Source organism: Helianthus annuus, chromosome 4 (genome assembly GCF_002127325.2).
Source record: "Helianthus annuus cultivar XRQ/B chromosome 4, HanXRQr2.0-SUNRISE, whole genome shotgun sequence".
Lineage (NCBI taxonomy): Eukaryota > Viridiplantae > Streptophyta > Magnoliopsida > Asterales > Asteraceae > Helianthus > Helianthus annuus.
Window position 1 is genome coordinate 207,650,238 of NC_035436.2, and position 19,215 is coordinate 207,669,452.

A 19,215-nucleotide genomic window follows, 5' to 3' on the forward strand; every position below is an offset into this window, starting at 1 on the left:
CAGTTTCATGCATCCACAAGGTTAGGAAACCAATCTCAGGGACTTGAAAAGACGTGTCAAGAATTAAATGCTGCATACTCTTTGCCCAAGTACGTCTACTACACAAATCAGTCCCTCTAAATTTATTTATGAAAGATACACTGATTATATAGTTAAGGGAACTGTACATGGTTGTTGGGATGATATGTGGGTTCTAAACTTGAGTTTTAAGAGGCATATGAATCAAAAGTTTGTTTCATGAATTTAGAAGTATGGAATGAATGAAGACTACCAATAATGAAATGGATTACTTGTTTGCACATACTATGGGACCTGCCAAGATTTTAATCTTGGCAGGCGTACAAGTGTTCTTGTACCGTGCAGGTGGACAAATGCCCCGACATAATCTACAACTGTTGTACTCTTTTATCTCTTTTGTCTTTTCCGCATTCGTCTTTTGTAGTTGGTATAGTGAAGCACGACCATGCCTGGAGATGTGCATGACCGTGCCTCTTAACTGCCTGGATTTTTTTCGTTTATTGAGACTCGAAGGTTATTGGGGTAAGCATGGGCGTGCTTGTGGCCATGCTTGGCTTGAAAAATGTTGGATTTCTTCCGTTGCTTGTTGTTTTTCACTTCTTTTTGCTCGGGTACTCCAAAAAATTTCAAGTACAGAAAAGGAATGATTTAAGTAATGTTTTTTAATGACAATGCAGAGTAACCAAAAATAGGGGATGACTGCTCTTGTAAATTATGTATAAATGATGGCACATTGCAAGCCACATTTTTAAGTTGGAATCATACTTTTCTACAAACATATTTCATAGAGGGAAGCAATCATGTGTAGCGTAGAAAATAAAAAAAATATAAAAAAAAAACTAGCTAAGCAAAATACAAGTTTTCTTCTTAAAAACATACATACACACACGACTTATTAACCAACTATACAAACAAAATATGACACACATACTTACGATACATGATTTGATACTACAACAGATTTACATGATTTGATTTCACGCTCCCTTCAAGCCGTGTGCTGAGGGGGAATGTTCATCACTCAAGGAATCTTTATCGGCGTCCTTGGAAGTCAACATGTTGACCTGCATCATGTAAGTCAAAATTCATATACATGTTTGATGATGATGATGTATCAACAGAGAATACAATAAGTTTATGAAAAGTCAACCTTGACAATTTCAGGGCTTGAGTTTGGAGATAAGTAGGCTGCTAATACACTCAAGTTGAAATCCTGAAAACAGAAGACATAATAAATGTATAATAAATTTTTAAAGAATTCACATCATTTTTCTAGTTTTATAAAAAAAATAAAAACTCACTCTAAAAGGGTCCCCCCTTAAAGACTGCACAAACATTGAGGACCCAGAACTTCTTCCCTGCAACCAAAAACATATTAAACTACAATGCTTGTTTGTTCTTCATGAATAGTTATTTATCAGATGACCCTACATGCAGTTTGAACCGTCTTGACCGAGCTTCAACTGTAACACGCAGGGTCATCTGATAAATAACTATCTTCAGAAAGGTGAGTCAAGACGGTTCACGGAACGCAGTTTGAAGATAGTCAAAGCCTCCAAGTGGGAGATTGTTGGGATTTGTGTAGGCTTCAGCCTAGGTGCAGCAGCCAACCCTAATACTCCTAATCGGTTAATTTGGCAGGTTGCCTAAATTAACGTTTCTTGCTCCCACCCTAATCTATTCTATTTAGTATATATAGATGTGTAAGGCCTTTGTAATTCCCTGAACACCTAAATAATATAGCAGCCCGTGGACATAGGTCACACCGACTGAACCATGTAAAATACTTGTGTTCGGGTTGACCCACCAACCAGTCTAAACCCAATTATTACAACCCGTCAACCTATTTATTATAACCCATCATCCCATTTATGACCCCTTCACAACTTGATTGAAACCCATTTTCAGCCCGTCAACCATAGTCGTCAATAGCGAGCGTAGCGATCACTATTGAACGCTACGTAGCGTATAGGTCTAGGCTCGCTATTAGGGTTGTAGTGATAATAGCGACAATTTATTCTTTTTAATATAATAGCAATTAATTATAGCTATAAAATAGCTAGAGTTTAGGTTTTTTGTTGAATATACATGTAAAATAGCATATATTTACTAGGGTATCTTGATATACTACAAATATAAATTTTTTAAATTTTTTTTAGTGTATGAATCGCTATTATAAAATAGCCGTCCGCTATTTATCGCTATTCGCTATGTAGCATATAGGTACCGTATCGTTATTTGTCACTATTCGCCATTAACAACTAAGTCGTCAACCCATTTGACTCATTTAGATTAATAAGTAGCACGGGTCATGTTCAAGACCTCAAGTTACACGATTATCAAGTGTGGTCGGGTTAGGGTTGATACCTTTAACACGAACAGATATCTCGGTCATGCACAAGTTCAACGATTCAACCCGTCTATGTGACATGGTATGCCACATATAAAAAACAATTACGAATTCAGATAAATAATTTTTTTAAAGTTTATATTAAAAAACAGCTAAGTAGTTAATGCGGTAAAAAATCGGATATCGGTCAAGAACAGATATTGAGATATAGGTTATCGCGGTGAGATATCAGTGGGATATCGGTAATTTTAATATCATGTAGAATTTATATATATAGCAATTTAACACCAACAATTCTTCGGTATACTCTCCTACCATTAACAAATTAACCTTTTGCAACTTGCAAATCACTAACAATTGTAGCAAGTAGGAACTGATTAAGACTTAAAACACTAACATTTAACACTAACAATAGCAGCAATAAGAAGAAAGATGAATGGTAGAGCTAAGAAGAAAAGTACTAATATTGGGAAAATCGGTGATATATCAGTCAGATGTCGGTCAATATCGCCGATAATATCGATACCAATATTCTGACCGATACTTGGCACCGATATTTTACATAGGGACCAATAACCGATATATCGATCGATTTAACTGCATAGAATAACAGTTATTGAGCATGACATGTGCATATAGACTAAAATAATATATATGATGTCACCTTAGCAATTTTTAATAAATCGAAAAAATAATAATCTGCAAAGTACTGCAATTAAACAGGTCATTCGTCGCTATTACCAGTCATAAAATGTGCCTTATTTGCTAAACTTAATAATGAAATGTAAGTTTTTTTCTTTTTTGCATCTAGATCTAATTTTAAGTTGTATTTTCGTCTAACTTCTGTTTCATGTAGTTTGCCCTATCTAAAACTGAAGTATATAAAAATTTGATAAAACTAATGCATTTGACAACACGAACGAACAATTGGCGGGACGATAATAATATCGACGTCAGCATTTTACCTCTAATGATATATCTCTAAGCCGTCTTCCTGTTTGAGCCGAACAAATCCGTACAACATGCTCATCACAGCTTCCACTGAGAATATAATCTCTCCCATTCATGTAATACGATCGCGTATAATTTTGCGAGCTACCAGTTGGCGGTATACCAAAGTCCAGGTGAAGCCTTCCATCAACCGCCAGCAGTTGTTTAACCTCATTGTCAACAGCCGATGCAAGAAGATAATGATCATCCGGAGAGAAACAAACCATTACATTTCCTCGACCACTAGACACCGTGTAACAAGGGTGAATCGGTTTTTGTCGTAAATCCCACATTTTAACATCGTGGTCGAATGACGATGTGGCAAACATAGATGGGGAATGATTCGCAAATTTAACAACGTTAATATGCTCCCGGTGCATGTTAGTGAACACCTGCAGGCGTTTACCAGTGCCGATGTCGTATAAAGCAACATGTTCTGAATATCCACTCGCAAGAAACAATTCATCCACTGAGTTGACATGAACAGAAGTCAACTGGTCAAACTCGTCAAACGAAACCGAAGCGCCACTTGGGTAAATACCGTTGTTTGTAGAAGGAATTTGTTGAATATCATATAGTTTTAGCAAACCGTTGTCTGAACCTGAAATAAGCTTAGTGGGATACTTTTTAAGCCAACATAATCCGAGTACACTGTTCATCGCACCGTGTGACGGAATATACCGTACGATTTTTTCGCTCTCGTGATTAACGACAACAACTTCACCATCCAAAGTCCCAACAGCCATAAGATTCGAATTAGAAGGATGATACTCAAATTGTCGGGGACGAAATCGTCTAACACTATTACTTGATACCGAGCTGGCAGTTATTGCAAGCGGATGCAAAGACGGCAATATCGTACACCCAACTTTCGAAGCACCAAGTGATCTTGAATAATAAAAATGTGATTTATTCTTATTCCCCTTAATCTCGCGGTTTTGTAGGATGTTAAGAACGCTCTTTTTGTTTGTCCTTTGGTATGGTAGATATTCGAAATTTTCCGAATAGATAATTGCAGCTCGATCTTTGTCGGCAATTGTGATTGGCCGATTATCCAGGATTTTTAGATTCGGAAACGAAGCTATTAAATACTCTCGATAATGTTTTTCGTAGCATATTGGGGAAGGGTGATAAGAAAGACGTTTTATTCGGGATATATGTGAAGCGGGTCTTGATATGGTTGAACTTGACCATGATTCTTCGGTATCTTCTGATCCCCAAGGGAAAATCTGATATGTGATAAAAACAATTTTACCATTGTATAAGAATAAAATAATGAAACGGGCTACCTGCATAAAAAGGGAACTAATTTGAAAAGTCAACTATTACATTATCCCTTATGCAATTAGCCATAGTTAGAAGAAGAAGCATATAGATTATTAAACAAAGAGTAAAATGCCATTTTGGTCCCTGAGGTTTGGCCAGTTTTGCGACTTTCGATTAAAGGTTTGTTTTTCCACATCTGGATCCAAAAGGTTTGAAATCTTGCCATTTTCATCCGTCTCGTTAACTCCATCCGATTTTCTCCGTTAAGTCAAAGGTATTTCCGTCTTTTTTGCTAACTTAAAGAGCAATTTGTTTTTTTTTTCACTTGATGTAAAAAGACGAAATACCCCTGTAAAAACTGAATTGCCCTTTAAGTTAACTAAAAAGACGGAAATACCCCTGCTTAACGGCGAAAAAATGGATGGAGTTAACGATCCGGGTGAAAATGGCATGATTTCAAACATTTTGAATCCAGAAGCGGAAAGCAAACCTTTGGACGAAAGCCACAAAACTGGCCAAACCTCAGGGACCAAAATGGCAAGTTACTCTTAAACAAAATACAAACATACCTCATTAGGAAGATCAAGCAGCCCATTCCAAACACTAGATCCATAGGTGAAATCTTCCAACAAACTGACACCACGATGAGTATTCGAAAAGTCAACTTCACTATCCGTTGACTCATCGGATTCACTAACTATTTCATGGGCAGGATTATTATAATTACCGATCGGAAACACATTCAAAAGTTCATCTTCCACGTGGGAAAATAAATCCATGCCTTCTGTAACACTTTCATGAATTGGATTATAACTAGTGTTTTCATCTGATTTTGCACTCAAAGATCTAGGGCACGCTTTGGTATCGTCACAACATAAGCAGCTTTGAAAACGGAGTTCGGTTAAATTTGGAATTTTTGCAAGTGATGCACTTGTAGTCCATAAATTGGATATTTTTGTATCGCATAAGGATAAACACTTGAGATTTGGCATGCATGTAAAACAGTCTTTACCGAAACTGGTTAGTGATGCACTGAAATCGAGATTGAGAGTGTGCATTTGCGTGAACTTCCCGATCATATTCACCTTCCGGAAATGGGAAAACTTTAAGTTTAAGATTTGGCATGCCAAGCCTCCCAGTGAAAGCCCCCTAGCAAGAATAAGTCATAAACGAGACTTGAATTCATGTTGTTTTAAGTTTGATGATAATAACAACACATATAACAAAAACAGGAAATGTAATGTAAAAGTATTAAGTGTAAGACATACAATAAGAAATCCTTGCCAAATGATCTGTCTTGGAGATCGACAACGCGTAGCTTTTGCTTGACTGCCTGCAATAACAATAAAACAGAGTCGCCTTCTAGAGAACATGTTGACTTTTGAAGAATGTCAACTGAATCTATCTCTGAAATGTCAAATTGGACAAACACGTTGTAAAGTGGATGAAAATCAACGCTTTTTAACTCGTCGAGATATATTACAAAGGTGGATTCTTCATTATTTGATTGCTTTAGCTCAGCCTGTGCAACATAAAAACACTAACTTTACTGAGGTTTAAAGTAAAACATTTTGTGAAGTTTGATGATACAAATAACAAATGAAGAGGATGAAGCAAAGTAACCTTAAGGAAAGCGGATAATGCAGCTTTATTTGGTACAGCACTCCAATCTTTGCAAAAATCAATATACCTACAAACAAACAAACAAGTGGCAGGCAATATGTTACTTGATTGGATACAAGAAACATACAATTGACTGTATTTTAGGGTTTCCTACTCGATTCGTATTGCAAACCTAATCATCCTTCGATTTCATCATATAACATTCAATTTTTAACACGATTTAAGTTGATAAGAAAAAAAACATATGCCTGAATATATGTAAAAAAAAGGAAGTGATGAATGTTACCGATCTTTTAGGGTTCGGATATCGATCGCCATGGAGATATCGGCGAAACGACGCCGGATTAAACTTCTGAGAAATTGATGATCGAGTCTCGCGACAGCATGAATAATGAATTAATGAATTATGCTTCCAAATCTAGCTTGTTCGTACACCTCTAAATAATTACTGGTTTAGCAAGAAGAGGGTGTTAAACGGGTAGTGGGCTGGTTTGTACACCCAGATAATATGTACCCGATATTTTGACCCCGATTCAAACCAGGATATTGGAGATTTCGGGTATGTTTCACGTGAATCCTTTACGAGTTTCTAGCTTTAATATTTTAAGAAAAAATTTTACTCAATAAAATGCCTTGTTTGATTGAAGAAGCTTGAAACTTTTAGGTTATGAGCTTGAAGCTTAACGCTTCTACTAGTAGCGTTTAGAATGAGCAATAAGCTTTTAAGGAAAAAGTGAGTATTTTAACCTCTTAAATTAATGAACTTTTTAGGTATGCTTTTTTTAGTTATGTCCATTTTGATAATTTTATACATTTTATTAAAAGGTTCAGCTACTCTTCCAAAAACCTAAATATATCTAAAAAGCGACAGTCACCAGCTTCCAGCCACCAGCTTTCAACAACTAGCCACCGGCTACTTTTGCCAAACATGCCCTTCATGTCCAAATCGCTCCACGCTTGTTCAAAAAGTGCTTAAGTTTGCTTTTTCTCGATTGTAAATGAGTCGATTGGCTCAGTTTAACAAGCAAATGTCTACTCAGCTCGACTAAATTTTTATCAACTAATTATAAACACACACAAATTACAATTATATTTATAGTTTTATGCATATCACTCTATTGGGTTTGGCCCAATGTAATGATATATATATATATATATATACACAAATATATGATTATATTTATACTTACTAACCCAATCAACCCAAGAAAAAATCCAACACTAAGTTTAATAGTAAAACCCAAGGTCGTGATGCGATAGTCTTGACTTCTTTCTCTCATTAGTCGTCCCTCGTTAATCGTATCCCGTTATCACCCTACGCCACAATGCGGCAGTTATTCTCTGCAGTATGCTCATCGCCTCAGCCTGAGCCTCATCCTTGGAGAGTTAGACCTCATGCTTAGTGTCATCATTGGGCAGTGAGCCTCATCCTTGAACACCCGACAACGAAAACATCCCAAATTTATGGCTGTCAAAATCACTCACAGTTCGCTCGAAAAAATGCTTGCATGGTTGTAAATGAGTCGGTCGTCTGTGTTCATTTTGTAAACGAGCCAAGCACAAGTAAAGGTCCGCTCAATTCAACTTGTCTCGTGAATAGCCCTACATGTGTAACTTAATATATATTTTTAAATTATATGTTTTTCATAAGGCTAAGCGGCGTGGCTTAGCGCCACCTCATCTTGATAGCACCGGTACCACCGGTTTGGGGGGGGGGGGCAACCGTCAAGAGGTGTTTCCCTGTGGTCCACCAAGGTGATAAGGAGCCTTAAAGATGACAGTGTGAAAGCCACCTTTAATTCAACCAATCAGATTCCTTTCATTTTTATTAAACCATTAGTTGTAAAAAACCATCATAGGCTAGTTAATGGAGAGGCTAGTTAATGCCCCACTACCTATGCGGCACTTTAACTAGCATGTGGGCTTTATTCCACACCATATAGCCAAGCTAAACTATAAATTTATAAACTAGACTCTATTCCATACCATATAGCCTAACTAAACTCTAAAATTATGAACTTTCGATAACAACGTGCAAATGTATTTAAAAGAGTTACATTTATGTTCTAAGAATTGGTTGATTATACACATAATTTTTAAATTTTGGCTACATATGTCCAACCATTCTAATAATATAAAAATAGTGATGAAACCAGAGCTTATCATTTTGAGGGTCATGATAGTTTCTGCTACTTTTATGCTCTCTAGTATATAACATAACACTAATTAGTTTTTTACCTATCGATTTACAACTTAATTAAGAGTTGGTAATTGTAACCTTTTAAAGTTTTATAAACTGGGTTTTTCAGAATTTACAAAATCTTTTTCATTTTGTTTTTTAAAACATTTTTGATATAGTACAAATAAAGATTACAAAAGAAATAAAGTAATAAATAAGGTACATATATACATTGAAGTTGAAAACATAAATGATAAATCACAAGACAATTATTTTTAGATGTTATTTTTACTTTTTTATTGAACAGCTAAGTTTTTTTTTTTCCCGCCTAAATCATATACTAAATTGCATCTTACTCCACAAGAGGTAATTCCTCTTGACCACTAGACCAAAGCCTAAGTGGCAGATGTTATTTCTACTAAAAGTTGTTCTAGTTTTACAACCCATTTAATTGTTTGGTTACATGTATGTAAAGTAATAATTGATAAGTTATCACTATCAATCTTTCTTAACTAAACTACCCATCTAAATTATTATGTCTCCTAAAAACTCGCTTAATGTTATTTTGACCCGTATCTCCTCTATAACTAACACTTGTGGGAACAAACTATTTTATGTGAATGGGTGTAATTTTATGTGAATGACCGCAAAACACAACACAACACAACACAATACAACACCATAACCATAACCATTAAACTTAGGTGATTAATACTACCTGGGTAATCCCCCACGCTGTAGTGGACCTTGGCTCACTGTCATTAGGGTTTAGGCGACACCTTCCTCACAACCATTCTGCATCGCAATTCATAGATTTGTAATACTTGGTAATCAGTTATATCAAGTAACATGATTGGTTAATGCACTTGTTCTATTGCACCATTTACTACGAACCACATTGTATTGTGTCATGTGTCTTAAACATACGATCTCCTCTCCCCAACAATTTTTGAGTGTGCAATTACAAGAACCTGAAACCCGATGGTAAGCATGCATGCTTAGTTTGGGAAGATCTTATGAAGATCGAGCCTTTTCGATATTTGATGTATTGGTGTAGACTCATGAATTAAGTTGTGTTTTAAGACTTGTGTATTAGACTAAACTTATGTATTTTGAGACAATTTAAGCCGGTCTAATAGATTGATAATCCTGTGGTTGGCTTACTATTATTATTATTATGCTTCCGTTTGTGCTTGTTCAGTTTATGTATCAATCCGTTACCAGTGAAATTGCAAGTTTGCATCAAGAATGCATAATAAAGCAATATATTCCACAACGGTAAAAAAAGTTTGAAGGGTATAAAAATATGTACTTTTAGTAAATAAAAACAATAGAGTGGTTCAATATTTTCAGCGATTATTCAGTTTGTTAATCACTTCAAATATTACTACTAATCCAATCAACAACATGCATAGCATAAGTATTTGAAAAGGGCTCAATCCTAATTTCTAAAGAGCCCACAAATAACTATAGAAGTTGTAACAATTATTGAATATCAAATGGACTTTTAACACATGAGCTCAATCCGTTTATAACATGTGAATTGTAGGATGGTATTATACAATACAATATGTTGTTTTATGCTTGTATTATGAAACCTTATAACCCTAGTGAAACATACAAAGTAGGGACACCACAAATATCGACTACTTGACTCACTATAGCCTTATATGTACACAATGACAGAAAATGATTGAAGATTACACGAAACATACAATTATGGTGTACACAAGAATTATGAATACTAACTAATCATAAGATTTTAACTATTGATACACGCCTATATATGTTATTTTAATGCCATAATGACACCAATTGTGTTCCGGTATCAAATACCAGATTTGGTTGATTAATCATCGACGCCTAACACTATCTACGAGATTATGATATACTTGCATCTAAATCATAATGAAACAGTGGAGATATATTACACCATAATGAAGATTAGAGAGACCATGAATTTCAGAAGAGATATTTAGACACAAACAACAAAGATTTCAGAGACTAAAATAGAATATATTCAGATACATGGATTTAATTTACTTCTCGAAATAATCTTCGGTCCTCCCTTTGAACCCAATTTGCCCAAAAGTAAGGCATATAAAGAGTCCCAAATGCCATGTCACCAACCACAACCTGTCGTCAATCACCAACAACAATATAATCAATATTTAACCCTCTACATGACTACATTCATCCCCTCATTTATGATTCACATGCCTATAAATCTACAATCACTTGGGGAGTTGGGGTTGTAAACAAATTGAGTTTGCTCATGAGTTACTTGAAACAACTCGATAAAAGGTTGAAGTGATCGATTGTATATTGGCTTGAGCCTAAGTTGAAGCTCATTAGTCTAATCAAATTTTGGTATCTAAAGTTTAGTCGAGCTCGTTTATTATTTATATAATTATTTTTATACATATAAAATTATAACTATATATGTATAATAAAGTACTGATACATAGATAAATAATATAATAAAAAATAAAAAATTAATAAACAATAGAGGAGTCGAAGCTCAAGCTAAGCTCAAAACGAGCCTAACTCAACTTATTGCCTTATTGGCTTTTTGGAAAAGTGAGTATGGAGTGACTTATTGACTTATTGGTTTTTTCTCCTCACATGCACCCTCATTGCCAAACATCATTTTGGAGCTTATGACTTTTTAAAAAGCCAATAAGTCAATAAATTGTTTCAAAAAGCTTAGCCAAACATGCCCTTAATATAAAACTCAAATGAGCCAAATTCAAAGTTCAAATATAAAGCTCTAAAGAAGCCGAGTGTATGCGATACCTCGGCTTGTTTCGCACGTTCACCCCTTGAATTTACCCTCATTCGTGCGTGCATTATCAGTAGTTGTAATGAGCATATATATGCCAATTAAACATGATAAAAGTAAGAGATCCATCGAAGAATTGAAGTAATTACCAAAAGGGGGAAGTGAGAGCAGGAGGGGTGGGGAAGTGAGCGAGCTCGGTTCCAATGCTCCCAAAGAAGAGGCCGGTCAAACTGTCACCGTTTATTGCTGGAATGCTCGATGGTGCCAGCCACCCGATCAACCCAAACCCTATCACATTCAAGTCTTTGCGCAGCCAGTCTCTTTGAAAACTAACACCAATATTTAACAACAGATCAACTCAACACATATATATATGTACTACACACACATGACACATACATAGCTATAGATATAAAAGTAACATGTTATTTACCATGTATATTTGCCACCTGAAGCTTGTGAAACCCTGAAAGGGTTCCTGGCTGTTGTGGGAGACTTCAAAAAAGCTGAATTTAAGGTGGGTTGCTTGCGGTTGATTGGTGAGAGGGAAGAAGTGGCCAAGCCAACGACGGTTGAGGTTGCTGCGGCCATTGTTGGTTAATTGTTCGGATGGATAATTGATTTTGGAAATTTTGATATATGTTGTATGTGGAAGATAGATTCAAGTGGCTCTGGATTGCATGACTTGGTTGATGTTCAATAGCATCTTGCCACCTGGATTTTATGTGGATAGACTAGATCTTCAATCGGATTCACATCTTGCCAAGTGGACTACTTAAGGATAACATTGATTTGTCTATACAGAGCATCCCCGATACAATCTTTTCAGGACCGGATTGGAGGTCGACCCGGTCGCTTCACGGGTCAAAGGTCGGACCGGTTCGACCAGATTTATGACTTGAATTACGTCATAAATTATATAAAAATATATATGTAATATAGATTAATGATAATAATTAATAACAATAAAACATATAAAAAACAAGATTAATAATGGATTAATAACATGTTTTTTTGTGCGTCTCCTTCTTGACAAATTAAAAACAATTTAAATACATATATATAATAAATAAATTACTAAAGTATATCTCTGTTTACAAAAAAAAAAAAAATGAAGCATATCTAGAAATCATAATATGTAGAGATATCATCTTGGTTATTGATGTACTTGATTCTATTTAAATAGTTTCATGTACTCTTTGCATGTGTATTTTTTTTATTTTGTCTGAATATATTATTTTAAAATTGGTCATTGTTATATAGAACAAGTTTGTTTTTATATCTTATAATAACTTAAAAGACATTGGTATTTAACATTTGGTTCGTATGTAAATTTCTCGCTGCAACGCGCGTCGGAAAAATCCTAGTCAAAATTTAAAGTATGGGCTGGTGGTTGGTCAAAGCCCAAAAATAAGAAAACAAGGAGTTAAGCAAAGAAACGGAAGAAATGAGTACATAACAAGTCTTGAACACCAGTGTCTTCTATGAATGTATGGCGGTAGGCCACTAGACAACTAACCCTTTTGTCTTTAAATTTCAACTCAAAACTATATATAAACAAAACATATATGTAAAAAATAAAATTATGGGCCCTGTGCAGTGGCCCACCCCGTACCTGGCTCAAGCCGGCCCTGATGATAATGCCCCTTAAAAACGTGTAATGGTTAACGCCCCTTAATACTTTCATTTCATCGTTATTTTCCAATTTTGTTTTACTCATTGGGCATTATACTAAAGATGTCTTTTCTTCTTCATGCCCCTATAAAGCCCACGGGGTGGTGTTTGAGGCATTATCAATCCACTTCATGCCCCTATAATACCCCTTACTCATGGTCTAAAGAAGAACAAGGAAGAGGGAAATTCGCCGAGGAGTGTTTTTTAGGTGTTAAAAATCCGCTAATTGTTCGTGATCATGGACCACTTTAAAACCATGAGGAAGATTTTTTTAGGTTGCCCAAACTACATGTATGCCGAGTATATTTTGTCCAGTGTCATTATATATGTTTTACCTAGTTGAGAGGGTTCTGCACACGACTATCATGTGCTAAAGGAGTCCTATAAGTAGGTATATAGTCTTGAAATTTGCAAAGTAGTAAAATTGACCTAAATCTCTTACTTGTGTAACAAACGAGAAATGAGATCTAGATATGTTTTGCTAAAAAATGCAAGTATAGATACCCCCTTCTCCATATTTATAATGATTCTATTTGTTTAGCATATTTCTTTACAATAAATTAGAAGTGCATTTTGTATTACTTTGTTTAATCATGCTATATGTTAGTGTAATTTCATATTAAAAGATGGAAACCAAAAATCAAATATAGAATGATATTCAAACATCAATTTTTGGTTTAATCATATTAGTCAATTTACATGATTATATCAATTCCCTTAAAAGTTTAATATTCAATTGAGTTATCTAAGGATAGTTGAATTCTTTAAGCCAAATTGGAAAATAATAATCCCATCTTTCTGAAATTGGCCGATAATAATCTCAAGTCAGTTATTAGCCAATAATAATCCGACCTCGTCCAATTTTTTTTGTAAAACAGTCCACCGTTAAAATAGCTTAACGGAGTTAAGTGTTTTTCCGAACTACAAACCGATGTTTTAGGGCTTTTGATCAGAACGAGGATACGAGTCGGTTGATGTAAAATTTACCTCGAAATACTGCCACCAACCCACGAAAACGGTGATTCACTTCGGGTGTTTAACTTCCAGTTAACAAAATTCAAGCCATTTCGAACACAATTTCGAGGTAAGTTTTACATCAATCGACTCGTATCCTCGTTCTGATCAAAAGCCCTAAAACATCGGTTTGTAATTCGGAAAAAACACTTAACTCCGTTAAGCTTATTTTAACGGCAGACTATTTTACAAAAAAAATGGACGAGGTCGAATTATTATTGGTTAATAACTGACTTGGGATTATTATAGGCCAGTTTCAGAAAGATAAGATTATTATTTTCCAATTTATCATTCTTTAACTTGATGAAACAATTTTAAATTATATCAAACACCTATCAAATAGACAAATACACTGTTCACGTAAAACTTACCAATTTTTATTCACTTAAATTCCATGAATCAACCGGTACTACTACTAAAAATTTCAAATTATCCCAATCAAAACAAAAAAAAAAAAAAATCAGTTAAAGTACAATTTATGTAAACTCCCCTATATTTTTACAACTTTAATGAAAAAAACAAATAAAATAAAAAAATGGTTAATCATCACAACTCAAAACGTATGACTTTTCCTGTCTCCATTCCCACTAAGCCAATAAGAAACACACTTTCCATGGTCTTTCTTTCTTTCTTTCTTTCTTTTGACCAAAACCTCTGACCATTTCTCCCCTTCATCTTCTTCATAACCCCAATTCCAATTTTCCAAAACCCTCAACTCTCATAAAAAAAATGGCTTCTTTTTTCTCCTCACTCTTCCTCCTATCAATCTTGCTAACTCTCACTCCAATCCTCTGCACCAATTCTGAAGGTATGGCTTTTAAACTTTTCCATTTGATTTTGTTAATTCTTTCTTTTTTGGGAAATTCTTCACGGAATTTTGAGCCCTAACTCAAATTCTTGAAAACCCATATCTCGATTTCTGTTAAAGTCTTGATCTTTGATGTTGATTTTGCAGGAAATTCTTTACATGCTTTAAGAAGCAAGTTTTCTGACCCCAAAAATGTGTTGCAGAGCTGGGATCCTACACTTGTGAATCCTTGTACCTGGTTTCATGTTACCTGCGACTCTAACAGCCATGTTATTCGTTTGTAAGATTCTTCATAACCCTCTTTTAAATGTTTTTCTTTATAATTTAAAGATTCTTGATTTTATTTTTATTACTGAATTTCAGGGATTTGGGAAATTCTAATATTTCTGGGGCTTTGGGTTCGGAGCTCGGTGAACTCAAGCATCTTCAATATCTGTAATTTCTCACAAATCTTTGATCTGTGTTGTTTTGTATGTTTTGATACATATTTATCTGGCTTTTGTGTTGTTTTGTCATCATAAGTTTAAAATAACATGTCATTGTTTGTTAGAATTTGTGATATTTTATTACTTGATTAGGTGATTATGTGGGGTAGGGGTGTGCACGGTTCGGTTCGGTAATTAGCGTTAACCGAAACCGTAACCGAAGTCATCGGTTAATTTATTTTATTAACTATCCGGTTCCCGGCTAATCAGTTCAGTTTATTCGGTTATTTTTTTGGTTTTCGGTTTGGTTCGGTTATTGCTCACCATATTGTGAGGTATGGGCTTGTGATCTTGCCAGTTTATTTGGTTCATGAGAAACTTAAACGGTTAAATTGTTGTTAAATTACAGGGAACTTTACGGGAACAAGATTGAAGGCAAAATCCCAAAGGAATTAGGAAACTTGAAAAACCTAATCAGCATGGACTTATATGGCAACAATTTCCAAGGGGAAATTCCAAAATCATTTTCTAAGTTGAAGTCTTTACGATTTCTGTAAGCGTAATTCAATATCTTTAACGTAATCTTATATCCCTATTGAGAAGTAAACTAACATCGCAAGTTGTAGGCGATTAAACAACAACAAGCTGTCGGGCCCCATTCCAAGGGAACTCACAACTCTCTCTAACCTTAAAGTTTTGTAAGTTTTAACGATTCATTTTTCATTCATGGGTACATGTATCGAGTTGTTCTTAGATGCTGAATGATTATTTTGATTTCTGCAGTGACGTTTCTAATAACAATCTTTGTGGCACAATACCTGTCGATGGCCCTTTCACAAGTTTCCCAATCGAAAGGTATTTCTGTTGATTATATCAAAGTTTATATATTTGATTCATAGACTGGTACCATTCAAAAGGGGTATTAAATTAATTGTTTGTTTGTTTGTTTTTGTTGTTAGTTTTGAAAACAACAGACTGAACGGACCTGAGCTTCAAGGACTCGTGTCTTACGATTTTGGATGTTAAATTACGAAAATGGTGCGCAGGTGGTTTGAAGATGGAGCAAAATATTTTACCAATTATCATAGTCTTTGTTTGTATTTATAAGTATGAGCAGCAGCAATACTAAATAAGTGACAAGTTAAGGGTCTTTTATTGTGTTGAGTTTTTTTTTTTTTTGAAAGGAGAATTTCATTAAGAACCTGCCGACCCGAAAACCGGGCCGACCAACAAAAAAGACACTACATATTCACAAATTTACACCAATCGGACCAAGCCAACAATCCTCTCTTACGTCTATACTTGAACCAAACAAAACTAACCGACCGAACTTCGCAAAAAAGCTCTTCCACACTACGCCTTTTGTTATTAAACCGGATATCATTCCTGGATTTCCAGATCAGCCAACAAGCTGTGTAAAAAACCCCCTGAACCGCCTTCCTCTCCGACTCCGGTCTTCGGCAAGAATTGTGAATTTCCGCCAAATCTCTAAATGAAAAAACGAAGAACCTGTATACCCGACACCAAAGACAGATCTTCTCCCATAACTCAAGCACGAACGGGCAAGAAGAAAAAATGTGAGAAACCGAGTCTGATCCATCACGGCAGAAACAACATTCGGGATTGTCGACCAAAACCCCTCTTCTCGTAAGAGCCTCCACAGTAGGGATCCGATCTAACTCCGCCCGCCACATGAAAACGTTGCATTGTGTTGAGTTGATCTGATTTATCTTTGTATGATATCTTAATGCTTCTTACTACTGTTTTCTGATTTTTAATTTAGTGAATATAGCTAGTTATTAAGTTGTATTCATGCGAGTTAAGAAAAGGAAAAATAGTAGATGATAGAAGAAACTTGTAAAAACATACAAATGTATCAAACATAACTCTCAGACATAGCAAACCTATTGATAAAACATCGCGAGGTTGAGATTCCAAAGGATATAGAGGCTACGTTCTAACAAATATATGCTGGTTAATAAAATTTCAGACCAAATTTGATGTTTCTAATGATGGTCCAAAACTCCAAATGAATCATGGACTTATCTGGGCTGGGTTGGGTTGGGTTGCCCTGTGACTCTGTTTTCTTTCTTTTATTATTCTTTGATTTTATAGTTCTTCTTCATGTGGTTATTCTTGAACTATATAAACAGGCACAACTTATTATATAACCCTACAAAAAGCAACTTGGGTTGCCTCTATAGAATGAAAAGTTGCGACTTTTAAAAACCACACATACATACCCCTTTGCTTAATTATATATAATACTACAAAAAATGACATATACCCTTTGTTTAACACACATATCCATTTGATTAACACATACCCTTTTGTTTAATACACATGTCTGTTTGTTTAAAACATGCCTCTTTGTTTAACACAGATACTCTTTTGTTTTGTTTAAGAGACATATCCCTTTAATTAAAAAAATAAATGAACTTCGAAATACGATTGATAATTGACAAAATTCTTGATCGCCAAAAAGCACTCTACAAAAGTATGCAATAAGCAACCAAATAAAATATAATTTGCTACGCATCCCATCCGAACCAGTACATAGTTTCTCTCTACAAACCGAGCGGTACACCCTTTCCCTGTAGAAAACCAATTCATTACCATTCTAACCAACAGACGTGACTGTTACAAAAATGATATCCAAACCACTTCATTTGAACAGGACGTAAGGGATCGCATAGAGACACATCTCTTTGCTTATGCATACAACCATATTCTTACAAACTCAACCGGTTGCGATGCCCTACGCACTGAATCAGTGCCCGTGAAAGTCGGGTTCAACCCCCCTGTTCGTACCCCTTCATGGTTTTCTTTTTTCTCCTTATTGTTAGCGGTAAGATAAAATCATTAACGGACACACCCTTTTGAAATATATCCATAAATTCCGATTAATGAAACGACACACAATTTAAATTAGGATAAATGATATGGCACAAAATTAAATTAGTTACCCATTCAATCAAACATCTCCACCGCCATTTTTATACACCCGACTGTGTGAATCCTTTCCGTCATCAATCATCATCACCTTCTCTGTAGGGTTTCATTTCTGAAACCAAACTAAACAGGAACAATGGCGTCTTTTTATAATATACACTCATCATCTTCATCATAATCCTCTTCTCCATCCTCATCTTCCTCGGCAACATCCTCAATACCGCCGCTGTTGTAATCGTCATCGTTCCTGATGTTGGTCCACCATGTCGTAGTCGTAGTCATCTCTCCGGCGAGACATCGTTTGTTTGAAGATTTTGGATTGAGATTGTAGGTCGTGGTGATTGAATTGAATCACCTTGATTGTTATTTGGAATTTGGTGTGTTAATTATGATAAAATTATGAAACCCCAGAAAGAAACAGAAACAATGGCATCTTTAGGGTATGGGCTTTTGGATCATGTCTCTCTATTCCATGTATGTACATGAAAACTGAAAAGCACTGGATTAACCGTTGTATTGACATCGAAAATAAAAAATAAATAAACAAAAACCATCAAGAATTTAGATTAAAAAATAAACCATGTGTTGGCACCGTTTCATAAAAACAAAAGGTCATATTTGTTTTTTAAAAGTTTTGAAAATTATGTTTTGGCAAATATCTATGTTCAGGGAAACGAAAAAAACAAAACAAAATTTTTAAGTTTGTGTAAATTTAAACACCTCCCTTTCGATATGTTGTTTTACTCTTTTTAATTAGATATTGATGCGGATCTAGAATTCCACCGATAGTTTTTTGTTTTATCACCGTTTATGTTATATTGCTATAAAGACGTTGAAATGACAAGATTATATATTGATTAGTTTGATTAACAGTAGATTTGTATGTAAGATTTGTAGGATGAACATTAGGAAAAATAAAAAAGAATTTTTCGCATATAATATAGTAATAATGATATTAAACAAACAAAGAAAATACAAGGGCCAATATATATTGACATATTTCTTTCCACCTTGCAATGAAATATACTAAATAATGAAATTGGTTTACTTGTTCCCAAAAGAAAAAAAATGAAAAGTAAAATACTAATGAAATTAGACTTGCAATTTTTAATACAATATTCATGTAAACTAAAA

General features: G+C 34.9%; 3 protein-coding genes and 1 long non-coding RNA gene across 5 annotated transcripts; 1 reads left to right on the forward strand and 3 right to left on the reverse strand.

The window, feature by feature from the left end:
* Nucleotides 1–763: 763 nt before the first annotated feature.
* Nucleotides 764–6,763, reverse strand: LOC110938273. 2 transcript variants are annotated; one of them, XM_022180735.2, is made up of 8 exons: nucleotides 6,534–6,763; nucleotides 6,248–6,314; nucleotides 5,893–6,146; nucleotides 5,194–5,773; nucleotides 3,334–4,587; nucleotides 1,320–1,376; nucleotides 1,169–1,231; nucleotides 764–1,082 (listed from the first exon to the last, which is right to left on the reverse strand). In XM_022180735.2, exons 1-8 carry the CDS (start codon nucleotides 6,563–6,565, stop codon nucleotides 996–998), a joined length of 2,394 nt encoding a protein of 797 aa, XP_022036427.1. In that variant the 5' UTR covers nucleotides 6,566–6,763; the 3' UTR covers nucleotides 764–995. The 2 variants fall into 2 exon arrangements, with proteins under 2 accessions (XP_022036427.1, XP_035844760.1); XM_035988867.1 differs by having other exon boundaries at nucleotides 3,334–4,647; nucleotides 6,534–6,743.
* Nucleotides 6,764–10,325: 3,562 nt separating this feature from the next.
* LOC110938274 (photosystem I subunit O) lies at nucleotides 10,326–12,003 on the reverse strand. Its single transcript, XM_022180736.2, has 3 exons — nucleotides 11,642–12,003; nucleotides 11,358–11,537; nucleotides 10,326–10,562 (listed from the first exon to the last, which is right to left on the reverse strand). The coding sequence occupies exons 1-3, from the start codon at nucleotides 11,797–11,799 to the stop codon at nucleotides 10,466–10,468; spliced, it is 435 nt and encodes a 144-aa protein (XP_022036428.1). The 5' UTR covers nucleotides 11,800–12,003; the 3' UTR covers nucleotides 10,326–10,465.
* A 2,486-nt stretch (nucleotides 12,004–14,489) lies between these two features.
* LOC110938275 (leucine-rich repeat protein 2) lies at nucleotides 14,490–16,293 on the forward strand. The gene is made up of 7 exons (XM_022180737.2): nucleotides 14,490–14,704; nucleotides 14,852–14,984; nucleotides 15,068–15,139; nucleotides 15,539–15,682; nucleotides 15,756–15,827; nucleotides 15,913–15,984; nucleotides 16,089–16,293. Exons 1-7 carry the CDS (start codon nucleotides 14,626–14,628, stop codon nucleotides 16,153–16,155), a joined length of 639 nt encoding a protein of 212 aa, XP_022036429.1. The 5' UTR covers nucleotides 14,490–14,625; the 3' UTR covers nucleotides 16,156–16,293.
* Nucleotides 16,294–17,418: 1,125 nt separating this feature from the next.
* Nucleotides 17,419–18,947, reverse strand: LOC118491251. The gene is made up of 2 exons (XR_004890977.1): nucleotides 18,096–18,947; nucleotides 17,419–17,723 (listed from the first exon to the last, which is right to left on the reverse strand). It is a non-coding gene; the product is annotated as an uncharacterized LOC118491251 (long non-coding RNA).
* Nucleotides 18,948–19,215: the final 268 nt, after the last annotated feature.

Coding starts and splice junctions, on each gene's coding strand:
- LOC110938274 (XM_022180736.2), bottom strand. CDS start 11,799: ATGGCCGCAGCAACCTCAACCGTCGTTGGCTTGGCCACTTCTTCCCTC. Junction 11,538..11,641: donor TCAGGTGGCAAATATACATG/GTAAATAACATG, acceptor TATTGGTGTTAG/TTTTCAAAGAGACTGGCTGC. Junction 10,563..11,357: donor GCTCTCACTTCCCCCTTTTG/GTAATTACTTCA, acceptor GATTGACGACAG/GTTGTGGTTGGTGACATGGC.
- LOC110938273 (XM_035988867.1), bottom strand. CDS start 6,565: ATGGCGATCGATATCCGAACCCTAAAAGATCG. Junction 5,774..5,892: donor TTTGGCAAGGATTTCTTATT/GTATGTCTTACA, acceptor TATTCTTGCTAG/GGGGCTTTCACTGGGAGGCT. Junction 1,377..3,333: donor TTAGAGATATATCATTAGAG/GTAAAATGCTGA, acceptor TTTTGGTTGCAG/GGAAGAAGTTCTGGGTCCTC.
- LOC110938275 (XM_022180737.2), top strand. CDS start 14,626: ATGGCTTCTTTTTTCTCCTCACTCTTCCTCCTATCAATCTTGCTAACT. Junction 15,828..15,912: donor CTCTCTAACCTTAAAGTTTT/GTAAGTTTTAAC, acceptor TGATTTCTGCAG/TGACGTTTCTAATAACAATC. Junction 15,985..16,088: donor ACAAGTTTCCCAATCGAAAG/GTATTTCTGTTG, acceptor TTTTGTTGTTAG/TTTTGAAAACAACAGACTGA.